This window comes from Lagopus muta, chromosome 14 (assembly GCF_023343835.1).
Source record: "Lagopus muta isolate bLagMut1 chromosome 14, bLagMut1 primary, whole genome shotgun sequence".
NCBI classification, from domain to species: domain Eukaryota; kingdom Metazoa; phylum Chordata; class Aves; order Galliformes; family Phasianidae; genus Lagopus; species Lagopus muta.
Genome location: NC_064446.1, coordinates 8,700,459 through 8,728,270, shown reverse-complemented (window position 1 = coordinate 8,728,270; position 27,812 = coordinate 8,700,459). Strand labels below are relative to the sequence as shown.

The following is a 27,812-nucleotide window of genomic DNA, read 5'->3' as shown; positions in this document are numbered from 1 at the left end:
ACTCACACTTATCTGCCCTGTGTGTCTCCAATGGACAGTGTGAACCAGCAGTGCTCTGCCTGCGGAGTTGCATTGGATCTGATATGGACTTCACCCAACAATTAGTAAGAACAGTGTGAACTGTGGAATTAGAATTGATAATTTTTTTGAATCAGTCAAGAATAAAATAAGAATGTGCCCAGAAGGCTGTTATCTCCTTGGCTGAAGGAGAGCAGCCAGCAGAGGGAGAGCTGCACAGCCCTGATGCTCAGTGCTCTCTCCCTAGGAAGATGGCTTTGCTGTTTGCTCCAGTTGGGATGAGCAGCGTATGATGGGGAGTTTGCCAGCCCTCTGTCTTCAGCAGCTGGCCAGCATCTGCTGTCTGGATGAAGTAAATGATCACAACGTGATAATTTTCGTTCCTATTTTACTAGAAGTTTGCAGAGCATCCTTAGTCTGACTTCACTGCATCTGGCTGAGAGCAGTTGGTCCCTCTCTGGGTAACGGTGGGGGTGAGGAACACAGGGCAAAAGCAGAGTGCCCTGAGGGTCCATGGGTGAGAGAACAGCAACAGCAGAGTTGACAGGCTGCTGTGTGCTCAGCTCAGATATCACCTCCCTGAGTTCTGCCTTTGTACCAGAGGTACAGCAGCTGACACCCCACTGTCCCATCAGCGGAGAATTTCCATATAAGGTGCCCCATCCCTGGAAGTGTTCAAAGCTGGGCTGGATGGGGCTTAGAGCAACTTGATCTAAAGGTTGGCAATGCTGCCCATGTCAGGTCAGAACAAGACGATCCTCAAGGTCCCTTCCAGCCCTGTCATAGAATGTCACAGAACAGGTGTCAGCCTGTCCATATCTCACCATGCCTTTTTCTGTTGGTGAGAACATGGTTTACTGGGTGCAATAGTGATGGGCTGATGATCTTAGTGGTCTTTTCCAACCTGAATGACTCTGTGGCTCAGTTTCTTACCCCTGTGCCCCTCTGCCAGTAGGATGTAACAAAAAGAAAGGCACAGGCATTTGGGCTGTGGGGCTGGGGAGGGGAGATGGGACAATCCATCCATGCCTCATTCTACACCACTTCAGAGCTGGCAGGGACACATCTGGGGTCCATCCCTTTTGAAGCTGGTTTTGCTGAAATCATGTGCATACTGTTATAGTGCTTGCTGTGCTGCATAGGGCTCCCTAGCTCTGGGACCTGGGCAGTGCTCTGCTCTGGAGTGAAAGCTTGGACAGGAAAACATCCTTTTCAGATATCTGAGGTTAGAAGGAATGTGTCAATGATTATGGTCCTGCAAGTGGGTGTTGGTACAAATGGCAGCATCAATCTGCAGCGACAGCCCCATGTGAACGGGTGAGGTGGAATAATACCAGACATAACCTGAAATGACTTAACAAGCTGCTGAAGTTTAGAATTGCATGTGCTATTTTTTTAATTTAAATTTCCTCTGACATTTCATAGGCTTCATCACTCAACATGAAGCCAAAATCCATGTGAGTGTGTGCAGTAGGATTGTTTTTGAATTTTATTTTAAATACAGATGTCTGGAATAACTTTTTTTGCACACACTGTAGGAGTGCAAAGGTTTCTAAGCAACATCATTTCATGCTGTTTGCATTAGAGAATGTAAAACAGGGTTCTTTTTTTTTTTCTTTTTTTAAAAAAAAGAAGTCTGCAGTGCAGGCATAATTACAGGATCCCATTATGCAGCATTGTGTCTACGGTGAAGCCCTCCTTAATGGAATATTCTGCCTTGTGCTGAAGCCTTACCTGCTTTTTACTGAGACACTTAGTGACTTAATTAACGTCATTATAGACTGCCACCCCCTTCCTCAGCCCTGTGCATGAAGGGATAATGATCTGCTCAACCAACGCGCTTGCTTTCCATGGCTATAGCAGCACCGAATGGAGGGAGCGTTTCATAGCTTGCTGCTTCTGTCTTGAAGTGAACGTGGAGGAGGGGGGGGGAGAAAGAAATGAAAGCATTTCCTGGGAGTAATAAATACACACTGTGCTTACTTGGCTGATTGTAACCATTGAGCTGGGATAGGGTTTGTCACCAGGAAATGCCGGAGGATTTCCCATGCGTAATGCCTCATCGCCTGCTGCGCTGGGGTCCCCCACCTGACCCAGGGGATCTGTGGGCTGGAACCCTCATCCTTGTGCCATGGGGCATCCTTGTGCCCCTGGCTCTTGGAAGGAGCCCTGCTGAGCTGTGCTGGGTGGGCTGGGGTGGCCGTATGTGGTGGGGATGGTAGCACGTCATTGGGGTGGCACCAAGATGGGCTGGGGCTGTCATGGTGCTGCTCGGTGACTGTGGAGCTGCCATCAGCCATGTGGGGCTGTGCAGGAGGTGCTGATGGCTGGATGACATCCCCAGTGCTGCAGTGGAGCTCACACTGAGCAGCCTGGCAGAGCTTTATAAACATTGAGGGGGCTTCTGTGTTTTACAAGATGAAGTGCTGGCTTTTGTACCTGAGAAAAGGCCCAAGAAGTTTTTATGACTGGTTAGGTAACTCCTCTGGCACGCTGTATGAGAAGCTCTAGGTGTTTTTAATGAGGTGTGTATGTGCTCTGATGCATGTGTTGGTTTTGGTGCTGTTGTCGCTGCTGTCTGAAGATATGGCCAAAATGTTTTCCTGCAGGTGTTTGGCTCTCAGCCTCAGCATCTCCTGTGTGTGTTCTCCTTTCTCTCCTGCCTGCCTCACACTAGTGGTGCCCCAGTAATGAAGATGATTCTCCTGCGTTGCCCACCCTCAGTGAGGACTGCTGCAGGTGGAGTGCCTGCTGCTTTGTTTAGGGGCCATTTGGCTTCTATGGCCCTTCTATCTTCTGTCCTTCAGGAGCTGTGTGTGGTCCCTGCTCCTCAGGTCACTGGGAAACATCCTCAGTGCTCCCAGCGTGGGAAGGTGCAGGCAGTGCACAATGCCTGTCCAAGCTCCAGCAGTCCTTCGTGTCTGCTGCTGTGGTGACTGCAAGTCCTGGGCAGCTTCCTTCCATTCTGCTCCATGAACACTGCAAACGCTGCTGGATGAGGCTTTATAGGATCCTGCCCTCAGCCCTGTGCTCTATGTATTTTAAACAGTCCTTGGAGGGGGGTCTGGGCTGGATCCTTGTTTGTTCTTGAAGGGATTGATACAGACTTCAGAGTCCTCATCCATCCATCTTCCATATGGAGATAAAAAGTTTTGGCTGAACACTACTAAATGTGCCGTCATCTATCACAGCGGAGGCGGGATTGTGTCAAGGAAAAATAATCCACCATCAGGCTCAAAAGGAGGAGGGGAAAAAAATAAAGAAATAAGACCTGCACTGAAATGTGTTGCTTTCAATAGTCCAATTCACTCTTTGCCAAGTCACTGTTTGGCTTTAGACTTGTTCCATGTGAAAGCAACCTTTAAAGGTTAATTTCATCTCTCTTCATGAGTGATATAACTGAGTGTGGTGTGCCATGGGGCTGAGGTCAGAGGACAGGTCTGCATGTGGAGCTTGAGCCCCTCAGTGCAGCTGTGTGAGCTGTGCCACTGCTCCATGGTGCCAAATCCTACAGCCAGCAGCTTTCAGTGAGAAAAATGAAGGAGGATTGTTGATGGATCTCTCCCTTTGCTATGGTGGAAATCATATATGCTGCAGTGTGTGGGGGGAAAGAGAGGATAACATGCTGCTACACGTGTTTTTCTGTAGTCTTTTGGGTGGTGGGGTTTGCACCCTGGGGCTAGGCTTTCCAAATGCCTCCTGAGCTGGGTGCTGGGAAGTATCCTATGGAAGCTGCCTGGCACTGCTGGAAATCTGACTCGGCAGCGTGCGCTGACCACCTGCAGCCCTGGCCCTATCCCAGCAAGGAGATCCCATGGCACCAGTGTCCCTCTGCCAGGTGACAGTCATTGTTCCTGAGCATCCTCGTGGCCCTGCTGCAGTGAGGATGTGCGTGGGGAACGGCCCTGAGCGGGGCTGCTCTGCGGAGTGTAGGGAGCTGTGCAAGGTACGTGTGGGCTTTCTTAGCTGCATGCAGCATTGTGGCTGTGTGAGCTGACAGGCTCCATGCAGAAAGAGCGGTGATACATCTCAGTAAGACTCACTGCTTTGTATCTGTGCACTGAACTCTTCCTCCTGCCTAATCGCATCACATATAATCCCTTCGGTCTGGGCGCTGTGCATAAGCAGCTCCAACGCCCTTCTGCACAGCTGGGAAACCTCCCCAGCTGCTGTGGAGCCCTTTGAGTCAAAGGGCTGCTGCCTTTTCTCACTCTGCTCCTAACTGCTGTGCTATTAGATTGTTTCTCCCATTTTTCTTTTGCTGAACATCGTGTTGCATTTAGGGGATCTCTGGCTGATGCAGGGAGCCAACAGCCCACAAGAACAGCAGGAGGTAAATGGGTGGTAGTGAGTACAGCAAACGTGATGCATTTGTGTTTTGCACAGGGAAGTGGCAGAGAGCCCAGACCTTTCCAAATGGATCCCCTTTAGCATGAGTTGAAGCCCATGGAACAGTGCATCCTTGCTGCATCAGTGCAGGCTCTGCACTCTGGGATGTGCAGCTGCGGGGGGTCCTGCTGGGCAGGGGAGAAGGTGGTTGGCTGCTGACTGTCTGCTGCTAGAGCAGCATCCTCTGTCCTGTAAGGAAACTGGATGTATGGATGTGGCTTCTCTCTCTTTCTGCATACGCTTTCCTGTCTTTAGATACACTTTGGGTTTGCTCTGCTTGTACACAAGCTGTACGTATGAAAATCCCTCCCTTGGTGCCCTTGCAGAATCTGGAGGTGGCAGCAGCCAAATGCCTGGCCTTCACTTTCTGGTGGCTCTGGGGCTGGGCAGACATGGGATGAGAGCAGTTCTGGTTCTGCTGTGTCGGCTGCCCTGAAGGTTTTTTGTTTGTTTGTTTGTTTTTCTTACACAGAAACACGGTCTCCACAGAGTCCCTGAGGGAGATTTGAACGGAAGAATGAATGGCTTGGGTTGGAAGTCACCTTAAAGCCCATCCAGTTCCAACCCCTGCTGTGGGCTGGCTGCCTCCCACCAGATCAGGCTGTGCAGGACCCCATCCCACCTGGTCTTGGGCACCTCCAGGGATGGAGAACTGACAGCTCTGGGTAGCAGTGCCTGTATCTCGCCACTCTCTGAGTAAAGAGTTTCTTCCTAACAGGTCACCTAAATCTCCTGTTTAGTTTAAAACCATTCTCCCTTGTCCTGTCACAATTAGACCTTGTAAAAGTCAGTCCTCATTCTGCTTATAAGCTCCCTTAGGATGAGTTGGTTAGCGACAAGGGATCCCTGCTCCTGCTGTGGTCCTGACTGGGAGCTGTATTCCTGCTGAAGAGCCTTTCTGTTCCCCTAGGCAGGCATTCAGCTGGTGCTCAGCTCTGTGTTCTGTGGGTGCATGCTGCTTGGGGTGTGATGCCCAGGGATCTCTCCAGAAATTGCAGGCAGGACGGGAAGGGGGGAAGCAGCAGGCTGCAGCTGCTAATGTGTGAGCCACTGGGTGATCAGAGCTTCCTTGTGCACTCCTAGATGTGACACTGCAGAACTACGTGTCCTGTGGTCAGCTGGTGCTGGGACAAGAGTGTCCCCTCAGGTCTGCCCCAGTTTCTGCAGTTCCTCAATTGAGTCTGCTGCTCAGGTGGCTGAAAGTCAGCGGGACAGGGAAGGGCAAAATGTGGTGCAAGGTACCAGAGCCCCTTAGCAGATGGTTTTTGACGTGGCTGCAGTACCCAAACTGCTGCTCTCAGGGATGTACAGCATCAGCAGGGAGGTGTCTGGCATTCTGCAGGATATTTTTCCTGTGCTTATCAGCTCTGTCCTCTTTGTGAGGATCATGAGTGGGGGAATGAGGGCTGCAATGTGTTGTGCTGCTGCTGTGTGCAGGCTAATGGGTGCTTCCCACTGCGGCAGGACCAAATGATGCTTTGCACAAACAGGATGTGGTGGTGGGACGGGGGGATAATCCTTGCTCACCAGAGTCAAGGATGCTGCTGCCTGCTCTACGAGTGTCAGCAGGCCTCTGGGGCAGTGGGCAGCCGAGTACAACTTTCCTATGGGAAAGTAAAGACTTGTTCCATTTTTAACCCTTGCTAATTGAGTCCAGGGTGAAGCGTGACCCCAGGTTACATAGTTGTAATGCCTCCTCTGTGTGCTGGGCTCTGGGCCCCCAGGAGGGGGAAAGAGCAGCAGTTTGCTGCTTTTGGCCCAGCTCCCTGAAGAAGTGAATTTTTAGCAGCTGTAAATCAGGAAAGTCAAGAGGCAGGAAGCAGATATCTTCTTAATGGACATCAGAGCTTTGGCCCTGTGCGGGGACATGGGGACGCCTGCCATGCCTATGCTGTGTGGTCTGGCAGGAGCAAGCAGAGGGCTTGAGGGGGGGTACAAGGCAAAACAGCATCCCCATGGGATCCTCCGTCCTGGGAAATGCTTGAGCTGGGGCTGCTGCAGCAGGACAGAGGGCAGTGCAGAGGGATGATTACTTTTGGCAGGGCTCTGGCTGCAAAGCACAGGTGTCATGAGCTTCCCCTATGGACGGAGCCAATCCTGTGTGGGTGGTGGGAGCTGGCTGGGTGCTGCTACAAGGCTTCCTGGTGGATTTGGGGCCCCATGGCATTCCCGTTGCCCAGGTAAGGGCTGGAAGCTGGTTGTGGAAGCGTTATATAGGGCTGTGGGGTCTCTTCCCTCTGCCTCATTTGCAAGCTTCGTGACCTGGCAGCTACACCAAGGCAACAGTCATAAACAGTGCATCTGAGCCTAGTCATTAAAAATAGATGGCTGTAGCCTACAGGTGGTTTGTAGGGTAATTTGTTTGTAGGGTAATTTTGTGCTTGCAGCTCTGCTTTGTTATGAAACCTGACATTACTGTTAGTTTTAAGAGTTGGCTTTTATCCCCCCTTACCGTTAATTTTTCAACCCTACAAATATTTAGTATGTCAGGTTAGTCTTGCTGGTCTCCTTGGAAAAGCTGCCCATTGGCAGCTTTCTTTGTCTCAAGGATGTCAACAGATCATTTGTTCCTCCTAAAAGATGAAAACAATGAGTGTGATTTGCAAAATGAGAAGTTAGGAGGGGAAAAAAAAGAAAAGCAGAGAGCTATTAGGAGTCAGTGGTTGCTCTGGATTCTCTTCTTTAAATATTTCTGTACTAAATTCCCTGTTGTCTGCAGAGATTTGGAGGAAAAATGGCAGGTAGACAAGATGTGATGTTCTTGTTCTAAGTGTTTCCAGACCTCTGCTGGCCACCAGGAAAGAATTCCTGGTGAGAATCCAGGTGTTGGCTTTGGAGTGGGAATCCCTTGGGAGCCGTCTGGCTGAGAGCCCTCTGCATGGTGCTCTCCCTCCTGTCCACGTGGGACAGCTCTAACATGCACCTCAATCTCCAAATGGCATGAGGTTTGTCTTTGGGGATAGCTTGGGAACTTGGGGTGGGAAGGAAGAGATGATGAGGAGTCGCTGGAAAACTCAAAGATCCTCAGCAATGCACCAACCTCCAAGCAAGACACTGCTTGGATGGGTATGGGCTGGACAAGGTGTGTGGGCTTGGCTGTGCTCCCAGTAAGTCTGGACAACTGCGCAGGCTTTTACCTGGGGGTTTTGTTGTCAGAGGAGAACCCAGCATGAGGCTGCAGCATCTGGGTGGGACAGGCTGGGCTGGGTTTTTCCTGCTGGGTAAGAGGAGAACAGTGCTGGAAGGGAGCTGGAAGGGAGCGTTGTCCCAGGGCACAGCCATGGCAGAGCAGTGATCAGTGGTGGCAGAAGTCAGTCGAGCCACCTGAATGCAGGTGCCTGGGAAGTGTCCCATCACCTCAAGGTGATGCTGCCCTTATTGATCATGTCACAGCCTGCAGAGCTTCCCCAAAAACAGGGAGTGGTCCCTTTTGTTCTTAAAGACAAAGGATGAAATCTGGATGTCTTCCAGCTCTTAGTGCTTTGGCAGTGAACAAGAAACGCTCAGCTCAGCCTGCTGCTATCTCCTCCCAGTAAACAGGAGGTGCTGAGCAATCCATTCGCTCACCTCTTCTGCCTCTCGGAAATCCTGAGGAATAAATGTTTTGCTGTTAGCACAAAACAATTAGAAATAGGGATTTGTGCTTTCTTGCTGGATGCATCTTTCCCCACCTCCTTAATGAAGGATACAAATGCTCGATGTTAGTCGTACAGCTCAGGATTTGCCAGCACTCAACTGGTGTGTCCTGGAGCGACAAGATCAGCTGAAGCATTTAGGCAGGGAGAAACCCAGTGAGCTTCCTGCAGCTTGTGGGAGGGAGGGAGGGAGGGAGGGAGGGCGGGCAGGTGGGTAGGGAAGGTCAACGAGATAGTGTTCAGGTGGAAAAATGTGATCTGGATTCTCCATAATGAACTTGCATGCTCTGCCTGGGGCTCCCCAAGCCAGCGTGAATGGATTTTCACTATGACTGGCAAGTCTGAGCCTCCTGGTCCCTGAGGATGATGAGGGGCAGGTGGGTGGGAACATCCTCTCCAAATCCTCTGAGTAGGCGCTGATGAAGGCTGCTGTTGTTGGAGCTGATTTCCTGCTGCTGAATGGGGAAAAATGGTGATATCAGATGAAAGCTATCAGGCAGGGGAATGGCAGCGTGTGACACCATGTCGTGCTGAGGATGTTAGTGCTCAATTAGCTGTGTTGCTCCTTGGGGATGGACAGATGATGTTCCATGTCACCCTCATTATCCTAGCCCCCTGGGTTGCTGGGAGCATGGCTGATTTGGTAAATGAGTGAATGGGATCCCTGGGGCTGATGAAACATCTCACATGACAGTGGAGTGTGTTTTGGATGGACCAGCAGGGACACAGATCCTGGCTGGTGGCGTGAGCCAGGCAGCAGTGTGTTGAGGCCTGGAAAAGACTGCTGCAAAAGGAACCTCTGTCCAGAAATTTGTTTGCAATCTGTCCATGCCCGCCCAGAGCATTGCTGAATAGAAAGGGATGGCTTCAGTAGGAGCACTGCTTCTCTTTCCAGCACAGAGTGTGGCTGGTATCACACAGCGGCTGCAACATCAGACTGTCGGAGCCTGAGAAGTTCTAGCAAGATCTGAAGGATGTTGCTATTTGCAGAACACTCTAATGGAAAAGTCAGTAGTCCTGGAGGAAAAGGGCCAGTATTCAGAGCTTGTGAGTGGAAATCATGTGTCCTTATGTCCGGAGGTGGCAAAGCTGAGTTCTTCTACATGGCTGTAAGAGTTAAACATCATCATTATTAAAAAAAAAGCCACCAAAATGAGGAATTCAGGACCTTGCCCATGGCCACAGCCAAATCAGTGCGGAGATGTAGAGGACAACCATTCCCACGTGCTGGGGATGGAAGCACTGCAGGGTGGGCTGCCCAGGGCTCCCTTCCTGCCCCAGGGTGGGCGCACAGCTCTGCCTTTGCTGAAGCACACTGTGCTAATCCCTCTGGCTGTGGCTGTCCCTGATAAGCCATCCAGCCAACTCTGATTAGTTTCCAGCAACTTCATTAGAAAAATAACGTTAGAAGCAATTGGAAGTCAATTATGTTTTTTTTATGTGACTAATGTTGTTAATTATTATCACTTCTATTAGTCTGCCTAATCCTGCAAGATCCTCCCATTAATAGATGTTACTAATTTGTACCCTCAGTGCACTGACTTCTACCAGTGGATTTTGGAGCATTTCCCCAACCTGTACTCTATTTTGCATTTACTGTCGATTAACATTTTATTTAAAGTTGATTATCTTGAGCTGTGAGTTTCCACGGTGTCCTGTAAACATGGAGCAAGCGTTGCAGTCTGGGTTATTTTTACAATTTGTGAGGCAAAGAAAGGAAGGATGGTGGTTTGGGAATGGTGGGAGATGTCTGATAGAAAATGAAAATGGGCAGAAAAAGGAGCTGGTGTGGTGGACCCCTCTCTGTACAGCAGGTGAGGATTGTGCTGGTTGTGGAAGGAGGAAACAGGGTCAAGGGAAATGTGAGTCACTTTTCCACAGTCCCAGGGGATCTCTCCCAACAGGACCTGGAGCCTCCCATCTCTCCTTGTGCCCCAGTGTAAGACAGAGCCATGGCTGAGGGGCGGGTGATTTGGCGCGAGGAGTATGTTGATGAATGCAAAGCAGCTCAGGGACCGTGAAGACTAGGCTGGATGTGGAGGAAAATCCTTTGATCAACACTTCTGCCACGTTTCCTTTCATTTTTCCTCCTTTTCTCTTTTTCTCTCCTCTCTGAGCAGCTGCGCCAGGGAGATGCATGGAGCAGAGGGGCCTTGCTGTGCAGCTGCTGGCAGCTCTGTGCACTCCTGGGTGCTGCAGAGTGGGGTGGTGGGAACACAGCCTGCAGAGTGTGGTTTTATAACAGATGGAGGGCTGGCTGTTTCAGCATCTCCTCTGGTGGAGGAGCAGTGCATGCCTGTGTTGCAGGGAGGCAGCTTCATGGTGGGCTCACCAGCAGCAGGGATGACACAGCAGGGCCTGATCTATCTCAGGAGCTCTGCAGAGGCCACTGGAGTGCCACTGGTACTCCCCACACAATGTTTTATTATTAGTTAGCAGCACAGTGCTGTCACTTTGTATTTTGTTAATATCAACACGTTACAATTTATTTGGAATTTATCTGTCTACACCCTAAGGCCTTTCGTTGGCCTCCCCACTGGCTTCAAACATCAATAGAACTTGTGATCTTGAAGCAGGAGGATGGGGTGGCAGAGAAGTCACGTTTGGTTCAAGGCGCTGATGAGTTTTGTGCTGCTGGCTTAGCTACGTGTAGCTGGCATTGCGCTCACTGCAGCACTGCAGCTGATTTACTGCGCGCCTCTGGTTGGGTCACTCAGCTTCCTGCTCTGCTGCAGTTCTCCACCTCAAATTAGCACAATAATGATTTATTTCTCAGCTTTGATTTTGCATGTGACTTTAATGGTAATGTTAATTTCCAGCGTGTGCTTCAAAGAGCGTAATTTGGGAAAGTGCTCTGAAGTTTTCCATATGGTTATCAGATAGTGACTGTAAAAAAAACCCAGACCTCTACTAGATCTAAACTAACAATGGTTAGTGAGAATAAAAGCAATTTGCAGTCAGTTAACGTTCCATGTGATTATTTATGTGTAGCTTTCTGACCGCCTGGTGAGAAGTATTATAAACTCTGTGAGGAGTTTCTGGGTAGAAGCCCCTGTGGGGCCATTTGGGTGCTGCATGCCTGTGCCCTGCAGCCGCCATTGCTAGGGCAGCTGCACTTGCCCTAGGAACAGAAATATCCCTTCGTATTTATTTGTTCTGTTTTTTTTTCTTCTTAATGCTCTTCTGAGGATGGGAAGCGAGTGCAAAGCTCTTGCAGGTGGGAGGAGAGGAATGCTCTGTTGTGAGCCTGCCCCTTCTCTGCCTCCTGCTTCCAGTGGGAGCTCAGATGGGCCACTCGTTCCTTCTACACCTTGATTTCCCCCCTAAAAAAAAATTGCAATCAGGCAGTTTCCAGATTTGCATCCTTAAATTCATAGATCAGCCCCATAGACGTGTCTTTATCAAAGCAAAGGTGGAGGTGAAATGAAGTCTCTCCTCACACCCAACATCCAAATGACTCCACAACACAGGCCTATCCTGTGTGTGGAGCTGATGTGATGGGGTTTTGGGGAGGTGCTGTAGGATGGGTATTATGAGCTGCTCAGAGCTGCTGGTTAATTTGGAGAGGGTAGTTGTCCTGGCCACTGCCCTGGGTATGGGAGCATGGAGCTTAAGGAGCAAAATTGTTTGCTGAGCAGTATATGACAGGGTGCAGATGTTTTGTGTCTCTCATCCATTGAGGTCAGTTGGAGTTCTGCCAAGATGAATGACGTGCACTTAGAGGAGGCCAAGTCCCTCCCGCAGACCAGTGCTGAGGGACTTCTCTGTACACTGCAGGATGGTAGCTTGGCCCCAGCAGCATCTCTGTGCAAGCAGGGCTGGGGCTGCTTGAAGCTGACATCAGGGTAAATTGAAAGCAAGAAGGTCCTAAGTACAACAAGTGCTCCCCATGGCAGGTTGGCTCTCTCCCTATGGAGCTCCTATGGTGGTTCACTTCTCTTGCACAGTTGTGAGCCCCTTTTCTCTCCTCCCCGGGGGCATCTCAGTGCTGCGCTGGTCTTCAGCCCCTGCCAACATGAAGCTCTACGCTCACGAGCTCTATTTATAGGGAATGTAATAAGATATCAATTAAATGAAAACAAACTGAAGATGTCTGACAATGGAAAACTTAGAGTGAAATGAAGTTATTGGTAGCAGTTGCTTAGAATCTCATCAACTCTTTATAAATGATCCCCATTGCTGTGCAATGCTGGTGACAGCCCCTGCATGGGGCCGGGGCCAGAGCACCTCCCTGCTTGTACAGGGGGAGATGCTGGTGAGAAATGTTCATTAAGAACATGCTGGATGGAGACTGCTAATTGGATATCATGATTTAATGTTTTCCTGTTTGCACGCTGTATTTGGAGGCTATGGTATTTATGGTCCAATGGGGAGGATGTGAGCTGGCATCCAGAGATGAGATTTCTGTTCCTTCACTGCTTTATGACCCCCTTTCCTCTTGAAAAATCTAGCTGTGGGAAGGCCAGGAAATCAGAGATTTGTCTGAGTGAATTAGCCTCTGTCTTTCTAAAAGCCATTTTTCTGTACATTCAGCTGCACACTAAGTATTGCTTTGGCTTGCTGCCCTGCACCTCTGCTGTGTCAGCACTGGGAGAGCCTCCCAGTCCCATCCCAACCAGCCCTTGGTCTTCAAGGCTGTCTGAGCATTTAGCTCTCCCATGGCTTCAGGAGGGTGGCCGTGAACATATGTGTTTGGGACAGAACCTCTGCTCCTGATACCATGCTGCCCAGGGCATTTCTGTGCCCTTTCTTCAAAGCTACCTGAAAGCAAACTATTTCTGTTTAAGAGCTGGAGCTTCTTCTGCTTTGTGTTCCCAGCCTGGTGATGTTATTCCTTGCCTAGTGTTATCTCTTGACAGATTACTGTGATGTACAAAGCAAGGAATTCATTATCTTTGCCTAGATGAAGTCTTATCCTATTTGTCCTTGCTGTTATTGCCAACTCTTTCAGAACTTCTCTCTTCTGCTGCTCACTTCTTGGTTCCTACCTCTATCCCAGCTGCCCTGGGCTGCTTTTGCCAGGTGCTCTGTCCTCCACTTACCCACCTGAAAAGCTACCATGCAGAGCAAGCTGCCTCATCTGGCCTCCTAAAAACACATGGGACATGTTTATGTGCTGCCCCCAGGCTCTGTTTGATGTTATTTCATCAACTGAGGGCAAGAGGAAGGGAAGTACTGAGTTGAGGGAATTCAATAGGTGCTGTTTAAAAAAAGAAAATATGTCCAAAACCACAAACATGATCTCATGCAACATAGACGTTGTGATCTGGGAACTACAAAGGGCTGAGTTTTTGTGTCTGGACAAACAAAGGAACAGAAATAGCAACTCAAAAGTATTCATTGTCAAAATGATCCTTGCTCCCCGGCCATATGATTTATACAGAGCAGAAACCAGGGCAGCTGTGCTTTGCACCTTTGTGTAAGTGAAGAAGAGTGAAAGACCAGCGAAATTCATTGCTCTGGGTTTAACCCTGGGTGCTTCTGTGGTATCAAAGAAAAAGCTGCAGTGGCCTAAGTCACTGGATGGCTTCTTCATGCCGACATTAGAAAATCAGCCTTCAAGTCATGCTGTGGATGAAGTGCGTGTGATGTCACTGCCTCTTCTCATATAGAAAAGTCACTTGGAAGTTACATGCAATACTTTGAGCCTGCCCTGGTATTTGTACGGACAGCAGCATCCTGGGGTTCACTCTGGCTGTCCTTCTTATCAGCTGCCTCCTGTTACCCTTTCTGTCCAGGAAAGCCAGCTCTGGCAATCTCTGATGCACCTCTATGCAGTAACTGCCTCAGAGCAGCACTGTAAAGGGCCCTGAGAAACCGTGGACAGCATGGAGCTGTGAAAATTGCATTCCAAGGGCAGAACTGGCACTGTGAGTGTAGGTCAGCACCAGGCTCTGCTCTGCTGACCCATCTTCCTTTTGCCTTGTTGTTTTCAGCGGGACTTAATTTTTTTTTCCCCAGGGTCCCTATTTTTTTCTTCTTTGGATGCTTGGGTCTGCACAGATCAGACAACATACTTCCATCATTACAAGTCAGTGAGTCACAAGAGCTGTAATGACTCTATCATAAAAATAACCTTAGAGCCCTAGTGCAATTGCTGTGCAGGCTGGGATGTGTTCTTGCATTCCCCAGGGATGGCTGGAGGCAGACTGAGGAAGAGACCCGAGGAGGGACGGTCATGTTCATGAATAGACTTTGATGATTTCTCATATCTGCTTTTTGTCCTACTCACAGACAGCTTTCTACTCTGATCTGCAATGGATGCTTCCTTTGAGCCCTCCTCCATCTCTATTCCTCTTGTTTTGTCTCTACTTCCTTTTTTTTTTGAGGGGAGGGGGAGGGAGAGGGGAAGGGTAATGGTGGTGGTGTTCAGAAAGACCTCATCCATTACTAGAACAGTGTCTGCTCCAGATTCTTTAGCAATAGTGCTGCAGAACAAATGATATTTTAAATAATCAGCTCTTTTTTGTCATTCCCTGCCATTACTCAGGAAAGAGGAGCGATAGCATTATTTTCTGATGCTACTCAACTGATGCCTCTTGCATCACTCTTGAGCTCTGCTGAAGGTGCAAATTCTCAGTCTGGAGGACTGTGAAAATGGGGTGCTGCCCTGCAGGACATCACGGCCCCTTGTCCAGCCTGGATGATGGGTTCTCCAGTAATTCAATGTGGAGCTGGGCTCAGCTGAGCATTGTGCCCTGATTTCCCAACATGTGCAACAGCTGCTGTGCAGGCTGCCATGAGACTTTATCCATCAGTTACATTCGGGACTTGTCTTGAGTCCTAGGGAGTGAGCCTAGGAGGACAAGGACTATGTAAGGTGAAATGGCACATTCCATCACCTGTGTATCTTTAGGAACATGCTCTTGATGGCCTCAGCTTTATCTTCCAGAGCTGCTTTGTCTGTGTCACAGGAGGAGGATAGTGTTGGTGAGTGGCTTTCCCAGAATAATCCAGCAATAATGGGTTTGAGCATGAGATGAGGCTCACTTTGAGTTGTGAGCAATCCAGACGCATTCATGAGACGCAGACACAACTGGTCATAAGTAAGGTATTCATTTTTGTTTTTCAGTAATATTCATTATATGAAAAATGGTAAATGGAACTACTTGCTGAGCCTCTTACTGGTTTTCCTGTTTGTTTCTGCTTTTTTTTCACAATTTGGCACAGAAAGTACAGCTCTTCCAGCTGTTGAGTTTCAAGTTACCTTCTCTGGATATCTGTGTCTTCTGCTGTGTTTCCTGCAGCTCCTCATGGTGACTCCCCCAAACTTCCTAGCAGAGCCACACAGCTGGTGAAAAATCACCTTGGAGGTGATTTTGGAGGGATGCAGCTTCATTTTTGAAGTCCCAGAACCTCCCTTCCTCATCCTCAAAGCCTACAGGAGATCTGGTCTTACGGAAAACTCAAATTGTGCATTTTCTTTCAGAAAGAAAAAGCTGCCTGGAACCGAAACTGTTTGGTGGTGCATAGTATTTAAAAGAAAAACAACAGCAAAACACATGAAAAGTTTCCTGGAGAGATGAGAGGACAAAGGGTCCTTTCTGTACTCGTTCTGCAAATTTAAGGACAACTTGATCTGGAATCCCATGCAATGTGCTCAGAGGCTACACAGTGTTCCCCACTTGCAGCAATAGCTGCAGGCTGGATTTAGTTTCCCAGGGACGAGTGATGGCCAGGATGCCAGGTGTAGGAAGATGCTGTGCCTGTGTGTCCTTCCTCCCTTCCGTCCTGCTGTCACCCATGCTGGGCTCCCCAAGTTCACACAGAGTTCTGCCCCAGCCATGGGCTGCTCAAGGATGTTGTGATCATCACCTGCACTCTGTCTGCTCTCAGCTCTGGGCTTTGGCCCAGGAGAGCGATCCGTCGTACTGAATTGTGTCATGTTGTACTGACTGTGTTTTGGGAGGAATGAGGCTGCTGAACTCATTTTGCCTCTGACCTGAGTGGATAGAAATGCAGGTCTCCAGATGGGCAGCCAAAGGGCTGTGCTGAGTGCTGCTGCCCCACCTCACTGAGACCTGCCTTTTCCAGAAAATCCCTCAGATTCCTGGAGCACACACCAGACCTTTGCTCCATCCTCAGATAGTGCCCTGCTTGCCAAATGGTGTTTTATCAGCTGCCTGCTTCAGCCCAAGGTGATACTGACCTGATACTTGGGAATGTGTGGTCAGAAGACACTAGTTGTTTAATGCATGATGTTATCACCATTTCTGGGAATAGCGGTGGTGCAAAATGAAGTGAAAGCTCCAGCTCCTTGCTATTACTTTCCTAGGAACTCCTAACCTTGTTAGAGCTGTCCTTCCCAGTGCTTCCTCACTGGGGAAGCAGCAGCCCCAGCTCTTCACCTGTGCCTGAGATCAGGATGCTTTCTTCACTGATGTGCTGCTTCCAAGTCCTATCCTTAAAGGCTTAGAAAAGCAAATTCCCTCTGCAGAGCATAGACATAGGGGAACTGCTCACCCACACCAGAGCCATACCTTTCCCCCTCCTCAAACAAGCTCTCCCCCTGCTGCAATGTCAGTCCTTAAGAAACTGATTCTGAAAGTGAATCTGTGTGAGCATGACTCTGTGCAGCTTGGTCATCAGTCAGCAAGGCCTTTGTACTTTCATGCTTACCAAACCAATTCTCTGAAGGACATAGGAATCGGGTTTTTTTCCTTCCAGTTTCTTTCATGCAGATCACACATGTGATGTCACTTAACCACTTGGAGATACTTATAAATTGTTACATCTGTAGCTAATTAATCTTAAGGGCTTGCTGGTAGGATTGTCTAGAACTCGTAAAATAAAAAGCATTCATGCCATTTTTACCTGGCCTTTTTTTATAGTTTACAGTTTACAGTCTAAATCTTGTGGTTATCCAGTATGTGAATTTGGGCAAGTCATACAGCTCTTGCAACTTATTTTTTTCCATTGAATGCTAATTCTGGTAGCTCTTAGCAGCTTTTGTAGGCTACTTTGAAATTGTATGAGATGAAGAGCACAGTGAAGTTGCTAACTAGCTTTGGCTTAATTCTACAAGTAGCATGTCTATTGATATGGATATTGGCTGCAGATAAAAGCACCAGTCTGTCTTGGTGAGGATATAATTGGAATGAGGTTTTAATCCAAAAACTGTGAAGACAGACAAGACTTTTTCAAAGGAATATATTATTTTGGATCATTCAGTGACCTTGGAGCTCCTGATACGTAAAGTCTGCTTGTGACACGGCTCTTCATTTCTTTAACTGGTGGTTAGATGTCAAGAGGAACCAGAACGTTGCTGTATGGGACCTGCTGAATCACAGCCTGAACCACTGATGGATCACCTGAGGTGAGCCCTAGGAGCACAGCTGAAGGCAATTCACCCGTGCTGCTGGAAGGGGTGGAGCTTGGCTCCACACCTCCTAGACCCCATTTAAGAGCTGACTAGCAGAGGGGAAGGCTCTCTTTCTGGAGATCCCTCCTTTTGGCATTTTGGCCAGTGAGCCCAGGACAAGGGTAAGCCCTCTATCTATCCTTTTTTGGTGTAATAACCTGCTTAGCCAAACTCTCTCATGTATTTCTTAATGATAACATCTGTATATTCATTGGTTATACAGTTGCTCCCTAATGTGCCTTGGGGTACTAAATCCACCTTGAAAATAAATGGGGTTTGAGTGCTAAATTACTGCAATGATTCTGATATTTTGCTTTCTGTACAGTTTTAATGAAGTTGTTTCTGTGTAGTAGCAAGGGAGTGTGCTGGATCCACCACAGTCAGCCGCACTCCTTCTACCTACGTACACTGAACGTATAGAGATCATGTCTTTGCCAGTGGGTGGCTGGCATTGTGGATAAGGACCTGCCTCTGAGTCAGCTCTAATGCATTTAATACTCCCCTTCAGGCAATAGTAGCTTACACTTGTAAACTGAAAAGCTCTTTTGGGTTATGTTGCTCTAGATAAAGTGTTACATGCTGTACTAATCCATAGCATGCATCACAGACTGATTTAAAAACCATGCTATGCTCTCAGCTTTAATGTACTAAAGAACAGCCAGGACCTTGACAGCTCGCTAAATCAGAGAAGTGATTTGGAACCATTATTTCCAGAGTGCATGTGTCTGGCTGAACAGCCCAAATTGTAGCCTCTGTTAGAGTAGTTGCAATTAATTGAGCATTGCTGTGATGTGCTGGCCTGGGCTCCTGCCTCCATCCCGCATAGGAAACAAGCACAGAACTGACAGGGTGGTAGGAAACAAAACAGGACAAAAAGTCTTGGTGGTGGTGAGCGAGGGAGAGGGAAGGAAGGGAGGGAAGCGGAGCACTCACTAGCAATACCTGGCCTGGAGGTAGATGCTGGCAGCTGCTGTAGAGCAGGGCTAAGGATGGGACCATGTTTGTGATCGCACATGCTCACCAAACTGCACCACTGCTGGAAATGTTCTCAGGGATTGCAAACCACAGATTACTGAACTCAGGTAGTTCAAGCTTCCATCCAAATTGTGTAGGTTTTGTAAGATAGGAGAAAAGACATGAATATTGGGTGCATGCATCTCCTGCCTTGCCTTTCCTATGTGAAATGGTGAGGTTAGTCCAGAGAAACAAAGACGCTTTTTCTCCTTATTTTGGTGGACTGATTAGATTTTAGCTGTGACATCTGTGATTCTCGTTACTGGAATCAGCGCAGTACAGTCTGACTGTCCCGGATAGCAGGCTGTCGCTGTGGTTTGCCTGCAGGCCACATGTATGCAGGAAAGCAAAGCCACTACTTAGTTTGAAGCCCTGCTCCTAAGAGGGCTGTAATACTGAAGTCACAGGGCATCCAAGCGACCTAGATGTAAATTACTCTGATTTCTGGGGGTGTATAGCCCTCTTAGCCATTTGAAGCAGAACGGGTCTGCCCAGACTTACTGCTGCAGGATATCCATTCATCAAAGTACGTGACATGAGTAGCAAAGTTTCCCATCTGGAGGACTTTCTTGACCCCCTGAAATCCATGGCAATACTCCCACCTCTGAGCAGAGGCTTTGCTGCAAAGAAGCAACAGCAGGACCTTTGCTGATGAACAAGGATAGAAGGCAGATATGCTCAGTGTCTCTGGAACACTCACAAAGTTTTTTGATGTCTGCCTTATTCACTACATGTCTGTTGATTTTTCATTTTAGGTTCCTTGCATTGCTGCTTATTTGACTGATAAGCATATCCACGTGAATTAGAGAAAAATGGGTCAGTCTTTAAGTAAGTATCTGAATTAAGATTTTCTTTAACATATTTTCTCTGAATATTTTTCACTGACATAATAGTAAGATCTTAGACTGTCCTGAAAATCTGATGTCTAAACCATCTGGTGGACATGTAGATCATACCCTTCTTTCCTAACACGTATGGCCTTAGATAATTAACCTTTGCAGCACCGCTGAGACCTGTAAAGAACTTGCTGATTAACAGCAAGGCAGCAGACCTGTTCCAGGTCAGAGGAGTTGGTGTGGGAGCTGGGATTGGATCCAGATCTCCCGAGACAGGGAGGTTTTTGAGGAATGTCTCTGAGGACATCTGGAAAGTCACTTTGTATTAAAAAATAAATTTAAAAAAATCGTAGGACATCCAGTGCAGAAACAGCATCTCAGTTGTTCAGTTGTAAGAATAAGAAGTTTCTTAAGGACCTGATGGAAAGGCTGCAGGGAATTCTCTTTATATCTGAAACTCCCTAATGGTTAATGCAAACCTCTTCTCTGTGGTGGATGTATATTTGCACTGGGAAATTGAATTAGTGTTTCTTACTTCTAGACAGCTCCAGTTAGACTTGGGTAACCTCAGCTGAATCTCCTTAGGTACTGACATGGCTGTGCGTGCAAAATGTCTCTGCCCTTCCCCAAGGGTCACCACTGTCTCCTGGCTGATCCCTCACACAATGATGGAGGACGCAGGTGGAAGTTTGGCTCCTTGTGGCCTTGGGAAGAAAGCCGCTGTAAATTGGAAACCCTCATTGCTGAGGCTGCTCTGAATTAGCTGACAGCGGACCTCAGACAGGAGTTAATGAGATGGAGAGTTATAGCCCCATGGGTGGGTCAAGCTACACTAACTGCGTATCCCTTTGTATCATTGATGATCCTCCTCAGTGCAGAAATCCACTCATCAGTGCCCTGGCTCGGGTTATGAATACTCTGTCCCCTGGTGCAGCTGTAATTAATCCCTCTGTGCCCATATGGTGGGCAGGTGTGCTGCCCTCCTTTGAGAATCTGATCCTGGTCTTACCCTGAGTGTTGGGTTTCCAGAGGGAGTCTGGGACACGGGAGCAGTGGGTGACAGCCAGGGCTGAGCCCCTCCTGGGCACACAGCTGTGAGAGCAGGAGGCTCCTGAGATGGGAAGCACTGCTCTGGTGGTGAGCAACAGAGCCAGGTACTGGGACATGTATGGCACAATGTCCCTGAGGAATGAGGCAAAGAGAGGGAAGTACAGCAGCTTCCAAGGTAGGAAAACAGAATCTGCCACTGAACTGCAGGGCTTTGGTATGATGGTTATCCATTAGAACATGTGTTGGGAATGTGTGTAGCCAGCATATATAGCAGTTGGATAACAATTGCAAGAGGGTACTTAAAACCCCAGCCTCCTTTCTTATAGTAGTGGGGTCCTGGCAATTTGGAAAAAATGTTAGTGGTTTGGGGTTGTTTTTTTTTTTTTTGAGTTCTTGGAGGAAAAACTCCCATGTAATTTCTCCTGCTTTTGCAGCTTCCTCCATTTGCAGTTGGACTGTGCTGCTGAAGCAGCTGACACCTTCTGCTCTGGCAGAAACTGCCTTGTGCAGGGGGGGCTTTACGATCTTCTGTGATGGATGGGGCTGGGCAGATTGGACAATTCACTCCTTATGCTCTAGATATGACATGCTGTACCAGAACTGAAGTAATGCATCTGAGTTGAATGACACTTGGTAGCCTACAGATGGGTCACAGTGGACTGCTACAGATCTTCCTGGGTGCACGTGAGCTGGCAAATTGGTTGTTTGCTTCTAGATTCTTCTTTGCAAAGCACTAAAACATGCTGTGGAATCCTTAGGACAGAAGCTGCACTTTTCCCCCTCTGGCTGGGCTGGTTATTTTGAAACAAATGATTTGGGTTCAACAGAAAGCCCATGCTGCCTCCGCCTGCTCTCCCTGGGTGCTGCTTGGGGCTTGGCTGTGCTGCAAGTTGTGGAAAGGTCTCATTTCCAGCCAGGCTTCCTGGAGCAGAGCCAGCTTCTCCCGGCTTCCTAGCAGGATTTTGTATTACTGTGGCCTCTGGGCCCAGCTACTTGCTTTTCAACTTTTCCAGCGTGCACTGGGCTCCTACTGCTGATGCTTAGATCTTAGTAAGCATGGGTTAAGCAATGCGTGCATGCGATTGGGGTGCAGCCTTTGTCTTGGGAAGGGACAGGGAGAGGCAGGCAGGAAGCTGCTTGTGACCGTTTTGTTTGTTCAGTTGCCTCCAGGTCCCCTTTGCTCCACTGGAGCTCTTGGAAGGCTCTTTGGAGGCACTCAGGAACAAATTGGTTGCGACTGATTTTGGCAGTTCTTGTACCCCTTGCTCCTGACAAGCATCCTGCTGCAAAAGAGCCTTCCTTGCTGGTAGTATTCAGGAGTTGGGTGGGTTAGTAAGCCCAAAGAACACAGCAGGGCCACGCTTTGTGTATTAGGGCTCTTAGTCTGCATGGTTTGCACTGGGGTTTGTGTTAAGGCAGAGCAACTGTAAGAGACTAATGAACGTTGGTCCAATGCATGTCCAGTGTCTAGAATGTAGTTTTGTGCTGTGTAAAAGGGGATGGGCACATGCAGTTCCTGAAGTTCTCTGCCTACTGGGCCATTAAGCTCTGGTTTATAATGTTTTGAAGGACTTTTTTTTGCTCCTAGAGCAAGGGCTTGGCATGATGGTACTGCTGGGACAGTGAGCTGGTCCTTTCTGGAGCTCTTTCATAGACTTCTGTCTGCAGAATAGCGTAAAAATAAATCCCTTTCAAGCCTGACACAGTAAACTTCATTAAGGAAACTCAAATTCTGAAGGAAAAAATGCTGCTTCCCTCAGTCCCTGAACGGCAGCAGAAGTGTCACTTGAGTTGCTGACAAACTCCTGCCCCATCTCTGTGTGCAGCCTGCAGTAACTCCCCCTCTGAAATATGAAGTATTTAGAATTGCCAAATTTGGAGTTTCTCATCCATTTCCTCCCTTAGTTTTCATGGTGGGGAAAGATGAGATGTGCTCTGCACACACTGCACAGCCAGAGTTGCCTCCCTCAGCTGACGACCAGCAGGGTTTTGCAGCCGGTTGTGTTTCTGGTGACCCAGATGAATTCTGATCCCTGATGCATGTGGGATTTCCCTCCCTCCCACTTTTAGCTTTTAGGGTGTTTTTTTTTTTTTCCCTTTATTGATAGTTTCTGACATTTTTGAGGGAAGCTCGTGCTAACTAATAATTGAACCACCAACAAAAAGCATGAAAAAGACCTCAACTGAACTGAGGGGATTTGTTTTCATTTAAATTGGCAAATTCTGTAAATGCAGAGCAGGAAAACATGATCTTCCCTGTTGTCATTTCTTTATGGGAAACAGCTTGAGCCGTGTGTAAGGGGCTGTGCCCTCTGGAGGGGCTCTGCGCTGAGGAGCTGTGTTTCCCACAGCCCGTACTCCTCCCTTAATCTTTTGCTCCAGAACTCAGGATGAATCTCTGGGCTTATTGGGGTGGGTTTTTTTTGGTTTTTTTTTTTTTTTTCCCTAATCTTGTTTTAGAGCGAAATCTCTGCTGACCTGCCAACCACAACAAGCAGCGCAGGATCCTGCTGCCTGTGAGTCTGCCCCTGGCAGCCCCTCTGCTCAGGGTTTATCTCTGAGGTTGGAGCCCAGCCTGGGGTTCAGATACTTTCCGTTTTGCAATTCAGAGTACTATAATAAATGAACAAATAGCAGCCTCTTTCCCAAGCACGCACACATATACGTGTATACACACATATGCAAAGCTTAATTCTTGCTGTCCGTGGGCCTGGGGGCTGTTTACATACAGCACTGCATGTTTATATATGGAGTTCATCTCCTCAAGTGAAGACAGATTAAGCAGCGGGGTGAATAGACCAGTTATGTGAACTATGGGATTTCCAACCTAGAAACACTGCCAACACCAAGCCAGACAAATTGGTAGCGCAGCAGTGTTTCTCATTAATGTACATAGAAAGTTGTGCCTTGCTGATAATGCACTACAGCATCCTGCTGGGAGGTTTGGGAACCCATCTGGGAGCAGCCAGCAGAGCTGCATTAGAGGCTGGGCTGTGTCTTCTCGCTTTCCTCTCTTTCTCCTTTGAGAACCTTGCAGGGAAAAAAGCCATCCAGCTCCTCTGTGCTGACATCCTGAAGTCTGTGGAAATAACAGTATGTGGATGGCATGGTTTGCTGAACAGGAATTAGACTATTGCAGTCTCCCTACAGCCTTTTCCTTCTGTATGTGGTTCCCGTTTTTCATCCTCAAACAAATTATTTCAAACTTAGAAGTAAGGTTACCTGTCAGAGTTGCACACGATGGCTTGCTTTGTTGTTGCTAGTGTTGATACTGATGCTCAGGTTTGTGGGGTGGTTTTTGTATTCTACAATGAAGCGCTTTCAAGTTCTCTCCAGCCTCTGCGCTTCTAAAGTGAAGCTTCTCCTGCTGACAGCAGGCTGGGGCTGGTGATGCTGCTGAGCTGACCTGGAACTACTGATTCTGCTGGGAAACACTGGACAAAAGAAAAAAATCAAGTCCAGTTTTTTTACAAGATAGGAAAGAGCAAAAATGTACATTTTTGAACTTAATGCTTGTTCGTGGCAGATTCTTCAGAGCAGAAGATGTGTCTGCTGTATGGTCCAAACCATCAGTCACATTCAACCATTGTTCAGGGGCTGGTGTCAGGTGGGTAAGGAAAACACTTTGGGGAGTGTGAGCACTTGTCTTCAGTGGTGGGGAAGGCATGAGGCCATGCAGCTGGCCAGACAGTGCAGATGGTGCTAGGCTGCCTACACTGGGATATTATTGTCTCTCCTTGCTTCATTTTGGAGAAGGAAGCTGGCACTCAGCTCTCATTGTTTGGAGCCAGATAACAGTTTGTGGTGGGACCTGGCTGGGCCTTTCACTTGCTGCATCATGATGGATTAATAGGAACAATGCATTAGTGTGTTGTGGAGACGGATTAGGAACCAGCAAACCTTTCCTTTCCCAGCCATTGCTGTGTTTGAATGATGGCTTAGGCATCATTTTATCGCATGCGTGATCGTCTCTTACCTGTCTGAAAGCATCTGCCTGCTACCTGCAGAGGTGGCACAATCAGTGTCTTACGAAGTGCTGATATCAAAAGTGCCCGCATGCTTGGAGCTGTTTTGCATCACATTAACATTTTTTTCACTGCCTATTTGTTGCTGATTTATTCATTAGGATCAATGCAGATATGCTTCTTGGAAAGCCAAAATGCTGCAACTAGCACTATTTTCTCTTCCCCGACAGTGTTTCCTTAGAGGGGGTTATGTAGCTTCAGGATATGAATAATCTGGGTCAGCCTGTCCCCACATCAGTCTGAATTCCTTCTAGTAACTGTCATGTCTGCAATGCCATGTTGTGCCTGACTGTTGAAATGACAGAATAGATATCTGTGATTCATGGAAGGGAATAAGAAAGGCAATTAAAGTTAAGAACTTGAATTTGGCATAGAGATAACTCATTCCTGGGCATTTCTGGGCTTTGACCTTGAACTGAAAGAATTTTGCACTGAAAAGCTGTGTCCTATGTGGATAGCAAGGTTGTGAACAGTGTCTGGGGAAGGATGAGTTTCCCAGTTGCTGCAGATCTTCAGGGGTCATGTTCCCTTGCCCATCAGTGTGTGCTCCCATCAGTTCTTGTGCAGAGTGGCCCAGGATGAGCCTATGGGGGTTGTCCACATGGTTGGAGTAAATCTGGGGAAACCTTTATGTGTTAGTGGCTGATTTTTCAGCTGTTGCTCACTGCACTCTTGCTATCTTGTGTGGTTTTCTTTTATGGTGTTTGTTATTTTAAATACACAGTTCTCTTATCTTTCCCAAATCCCACTGAGTTACTTCTGGTTTCTGCCATTAGCTGTCTGTTAGTCTTTATGTGCTCCCTGAGGGCTGGTTAGGTGAAGGCATGGGGTGCAGTGCTCTGCTGGAATCTTGCTTGAAGGCTCTGCAAAGCAGAGTCCCGTGGAGCTGGGAAGCTGCCAGCAGGCTCAGGCAATGCAAACTCCTCCATCTGGGTAGGCATGACTTATGGTGTATGTAAGAAGCTCGAGGTGCTCTATGCAAGCAGAAGCATTGCCCTACCACTGACAGAGATCCTCCCTACAGGGCAGACAGCAGCTATATTTCACTAAGCAATCCCATTAGCGTATAAAAGCACAATATGGACAAGAGTTCTGTTTCCACTGAATGGTGCCTGGGTATTTTATGTTCCTCAGTGTTGAAGTCTGGCTGAGCTGTCAGCTTCCACTCTGAAACGAGCCAGAGTGTTTTCAGCAGTGTGAGTGCAATAGGGATGTGATTTTAGGGTTATGCATCCATGAGCTCTGGGCTGATGGAGCGAGTGGTGCTGACTGCCTTGTGCTGGGAGTGGGTCTGTGAAGTGCTCCAGTTTGGCAAGGCAGTTATCTTGGCTGTTCTATATTTTTTCATTTAGAAATGTGCAGTTCTTATCTTATGAAAATAGAGATATTTCTCCATGAAGGCGGAATTTCCCTAGTTAAACATCCTGGTTCATCTGCTTCAAGAAACATCCTCCCTTCGTTATTTATTTGCATTTATTTGCCAGTGTTATATAATTATTAAATAGAACTCGAGACAATGAAAATAATACTTTATGGGAATGTTCTGACTTCTTGCAAAGGTCTTAATTTTGTGCAAGTGCCCTTCTGACTTGCCATCCTCTGTACAGAGTTGCGTAGCAACTACCTGCCCTCTTAGGTCCTGTTTGGAATGGAATATTTTTTTTGTGGTGAAGATGAACTTGACTTTAAAATAGATATTTTGATCCTATTGAGTCATTTCTCTCTGGGAAATAAAATGACTTGGACTATGATTAAGCTTTTCACAAATTTGGTCTGATGATGGATGTTTCTTGCCAGTTCCAAAATGTTTTTGTTTGGGACAGTTGGACTAAAACCAAAGGAAACTGAGGGTTGGGCTGAGTGATGCTCCCTTCTCATCCAGAGGCTTGAAAACACACCCATGGCAGGGAGAAAAAGGGATTTTTGTGATTTATTCATTTGCCCGATGGATGTTCTGTTGCCCCAAGTGTGTAAGTGACTTTGAGGATCCCATGGGAGTGAATCCTATGAAGAATCACATGAAGAGTTCCACCTGGTCCGTGCATGTGTTTATGGGACCATGTTTCAGTTGAGCTCCCTAGCTTCTGGGAAAGGGAAACTTCCCTTCTGTAAGGGTGCCTCATGCTCTGAGGATTTGTCAGAGTTCTGTTACCTTTCCTTTGGAAAGCCATGCTCTCTGCTTGGTACAGCAGAACTGGGGCTGTCGTCTTCCACTGGTGTCCTCAATACTGAGGAGGCAGCAGGGATGGAAGAACGGAGAGGACGCTGATGAGAATCATTCAGCTGAATGACAGCTAATGTGGGGGAGATGAAAACTTCTCACAGATGCTTGTGGCAAAGGCTAGAACCTGATGTGAGTTTTTCTCTCCTTTAAGGAAAGTTTGGCTCTTCTGCCTTTGTGTGACCTCCTGATTTAGCACCTCAGGTCTTCCAGGGTGGTGAAGAAAATAGCTGCAGTGATGGGCTGTGGGTGTAAATACTCAGTCCCTTGCTCTGAAGGAGCTGAGCCTGGCTGACAGTGAAGGCAGTTCGCACATCCCTAATTAGTGTGATTACTTGCAGGCACAGCTGCTTCTCCTCCACACCCCAAGGCACAGCACTCCCCACCTGCACCCCAGCCCTGCCAGGAGGAGCCCGATGGATGTGAGCTTCCATCCCTGCCCTCCTGGCTCTGGGCTTACACTAGAAGAGGATGGGAGCCATGGTTCCTCTGTGCACATAAAGCAGCGTGAAGCCTATGCCTGAGCTGCTGGCAGGACAGTGAGGTTCTTACTCTCTCACGACAGCTCAGCCACAACACCTAGCCTTGCCAATAAGCCTTCCCCCATCTCGCTTCAAATTGAGTAAATGCCTATTTATAACAGGAGCTTAGTATTGTTTGTGCAAATGTGTATATCTGGCTGTGTCTGTTTTCTCTTGTGGGATTTCTCTGTGAAATCCATTTGGTAAATGAATCTTTCATCTCCTGAGGCCTTGCAAATCTCTTGTGCAACCTCTGGTTTCATGTTCTGCATTATGCCTTTTTTTAGGCTAAACAGATAACCTTGAGACCCACTGAGACTTTCTTTCCCGGTTAGTCCTTCTAGAGGATCACAGGACTCTGTGAAATATGTATTCTTCAGTGGTTATGAAGAAAAATAAAAATTCCAAGTATCCCTGAGGAGGGGAAATAAAGGCAGCAGCAGGGATTTGTTAACATTTAGGCAGAATCAGCCAAGAGACTGACACTGTCCAGATGGAAAGACCCACTTCCTGGCTGTAAAGATAACTCACTAAAGGAAACATTAGTTGTGGCTGCATTGGCAATGAGAAATACAATCTCTGCCAAGAATTCACCCCAAGTCCAGTGGGAGCTGCTTCTTTTCCTTTCCCTTGTGTGAAGGGTTCAAGTTTACTTAGTTGGGAAATATGCCTAGCATTTCCTGGAGGGGAATGATGGCCTGCTAGGTAAAGCAGACTTGTGAGAGCTGGAGTTAGTTCCTTG

At 47.8% G+C, this 27,812-nt stretch overlaps 1 protein-coding gene across 1 annotated transcript in view; it reads left to right on the top strand.

The window, feature by feature from the left end:
* Window positions 1–19,172: 19,172 nt before the first annotated feature.
* The window catches only part of NEURL1B (neuralized E3 ubiquitin protein ligase 1B), a 79,525-nt gene continuing 70,885 nt past the window's right edge, over window positions 19,173–27,812 (top strand). The window contains exon 1 of the mRNA XM_048960507.1: window positions 19,173–19,245. Within this exon, the coding sequence (XP_048816464.1) occupies window positions 19,230–19,245 (16 nt within the window). The 5' untranslated portion in view covers window positions 19,173–19,229. The remainder of the gene's footprint in view (window positions 19,246–27,812) is intronic.